Source organism: Chiloscyllium plagiosum, chromosome 48 (genome assembly GCF_004010195.1).
Source record: "Chiloscyllium plagiosum isolate BGI_BamShark_2017 chromosome 48, ASM401019v2, whole genome shotgun sequence".
Taxonomy (NCBI): domain Eukaryota; kingdom Metazoa; phylum Chordata; class Chondrichthyes; order Orectolobiformes; family Hemiscylliidae; genus Chiloscyllium; species Chiloscyllium plagiosum.
In genome coordinates, this window is record NC_057757.1 from 865,064 (window position 1) to 867,906 (window position 2,843).

General features: G+C 51.4%; 1 protein-coding gene across 1 annotated transcript in view; it reads right to left on the reverse strand.

Annotated features, from left to right (window-relative positions):
- Positions 1-357: 357 nt before the first annotated feature.
- The window catches only part of LOC122544288 (PHD finger protein 23-like), an 18,096-nt gene continuing 15,610 nt past the window's right edge, over positions 358-2,843 (reverse strand). Inside the window, exon 5 of the mRNA XM_043683368.1 lies at positions 358-2,727. Within this exon, the coding sequence (XP_043539303.1) occupies positions 2,528-2,727 (200 nt within the window). The 3' untranslated portion in view covers positions 358-2,527. The remainder of the gene's footprint in view (positions 2,728-2,843) is intronic.

Genomic DNA, 2,843 nt, shown 5'->3' on the forward strand with positions numbered 1-2,843 from the left:
GTGCCTTATTAATGCCAGAAGCCAATGTACAAGTTAAGCAAATTTGGAATACTCGTGGCACAGTATTGGCTTGGGGAAGCATGGAGGTTGCAGGGAAAGGTTAAGGTAGATGGCTAGCCAAATCCATTAGGGCTCAGCATTACCAGTCACGTTCACATCACATAGTTGGTTCCTGAAACTGAAAATGGAACGGGAGCAACGGGAGGAGGAGGAGGTACAATGCCCCGAGATGTTCGGGGAGGGGGGCATAGAAAGCTGCTACCAGATCCCTGCCACGGTGCACGCTGTCAGAGATGAAGCAGTGGCTGCCCAGAACTGAAGGTGACAACAGACAGTAACAATACAAACACGCCTTGGTTACCAAATCAGTTTTATTTTCTTCAAAAAAAAATCAAACATTGTTTGTTCAAATCTGCTTCCCCCGCAGCCCCCACCCCCACTTCTGAATATCTGACACACTTATTTACATTCACTTTTGCAAAAATAGGTTTCAGTCTAAGTTTGGGCACTAACTCTGGACTCGACACCATTCAGGCCCTGGAAATCCTCAGCTGAATTCAAACTATCGAGACCGGTGAGGGCATGGGCGGGGAGCACTGAAACCAGGGCAATGTGCCGTGCTGGTGTGGCCCAGGTTCCCACTTGGGTAACACAACTGCGGCAGCTCTCGACAGACACACAACCACATGTGGACATCGTCTTCATCCGCAGAACGTGCCCTGTTAGGCTTACAACTGTGCACCACACACTGCCTCATGCTCCAGGAAGTGGTCCAAAACTCAATGCTACATTCAGTCATCAAGACAGCAATAAAAAGGCAGGCAGCTTGATAAGACAACCTTCCCCCCACCCCACGCAGACACACACACTCTCTCTCTCTCTCTCTCACGCCTAGGTAAAGCTGTGACAGTGCAGTCATATAGAAGCCACGGAGTATCTACACTGCTGGGAGTCTCCCCTTGTTCTGCACAGGCAAAAGGTTTAAATATTTACAAGATGTGCATCACTACAATTTCAATAGTTATTGTTTCAGATTACTTTCCAAAACATCGAGTCCTGAGTATAACATTCAAACTGATCTGCTTCATGCCTGTTTGTCGTTCCTGCCCCATTATCTGGCCATCCTTACAGCACAGCTACACATCGGACAGGGACAGTCGATCCCCTCTGACCTTTAAACTCCTCTTAGCGCACAGCTGAGATGGAGGTGCATTCAACAGAAGTGCTCCACTGGGCTGAACATTTAACAAAGGGATGTTATCGACAAGCTGGCCTGGTCAGGTGCTCACCGCCCATGATGACCGCATCGGGAGCTGGGGTTAACGTGTGGCAGGAGGGCTGTTTGACCAGAGCTGACCCTTTCCTGAACCCATCCGGGTGGTTTCGAGCAGGGGGTCAGTGCAGAGCCATTCTGAGCACTGGTCCTCAAACATAGCAAGGCACAGCCTCAGGAGTCAGCCACCCACCTCAATCCTAAACATCTGGCCGGGAGGCAGGGGGGGAACTCAGCCGCCAGTGCTCAGTTTTATGATTTAAAACCAAGGAGGGAATTGGTAACACTTTGCAATGCCTGAATGGCCAAGCAGAGAAATGGCTACATTTCCAAACACCCCTCTCCCCCAACACCTCCCCAGCTAAAAGAAACACCTAACTTCTGACTGGACAGTCTTGCACTTGGTTCCTGGAGACATTCCGGTGTCTCAGGAAGGAGTCAAACACAAACGTTCCCTGTCACTGTCCTCGGGGAAACCACGGAGCGAGGAAACAAACAGTGCCATGGCCTAGGATCGCAGGAGGATCAAGCCCCGAATCTTCAGAGAAGACAGTGAGTGCTGGACCTTGCCGACAGTACCAGCACACCATTCCCCAAGGGTCCTCTTTAAAACAGGTATTTAAAAAGAAAAGACAAACTGAACAGTGAAGCGAAACGTCCACAAATACAGGAAATGGTTTATTTGAGTCCTGTCATCACATGGTGGCTGCTGCTGGGGTTTCAGATCTGCCAGGCTCCATGTTCACGTGGCCCTCCACCACAGTTCAGGAGAATACTCTCTCTCGCGCCCCAGCAAGCCACCTCAATCCCGTCCATCTCCAAACTGGGGTGCTAGGCACCAGCAGACCCACACAGTCTCTCCTCTCAAACATCGAGACAGCTTTACTTCTGGTTTGCGAGTTGCGGGCGGATCGGAGCTGCTGGGGAGTAAGGGTCATTTCTCCAACCTGTAACCCAGCGAGGGGGGATCTTCCAGACCCCACTCCGCCAGAGGTGGAAGACAGCAGAGACCGCCTGAGCTGGTTTGAGAGCCACCCTAAAGACACAGTCCCCTTTGGCCAGTACCTCACAATGTGAAGAGTTCCTCACATTATTTACTGATGGTTTCATTTCCCGCTGCCCCCCTCCCAGCCCTGATCCCCGATACCCAAGGTTTCTTACAATGAGCTTGCAGCTTCCTTCATGTGTGTTCCCATTCCTCGGTTTTGTTTATATATGCCTCATCCAGGCAAGTCACTGACAGAACCTTTAGCTTCAGGGAACTTTTTTCCGGCTTGAGTTTGACTTCTTCCCATCTCGGCATCTCTCGCAGAAAAAGACGTCAGGGACTTTAGACTTGCGGATTTTAGCACAGGACAGGTGGATCCAGGTGTTGCACTGGTTACACTCAATCATCGGCCTGCCCGCAAACGGCTTCTGGCAGTAACAGGTCACCAGGCTCCAAGAGTCATCATCTACAACACCGGCAGAGCCAGAGGGGGGAAAGGAGCGAGGGGGGCAGCGCAGGAACGAGGTGGGGGGGAGCAAGAGCAGTGAGAGTGAGGGGGAAGGGAGCGAGGGAGGCGACAGA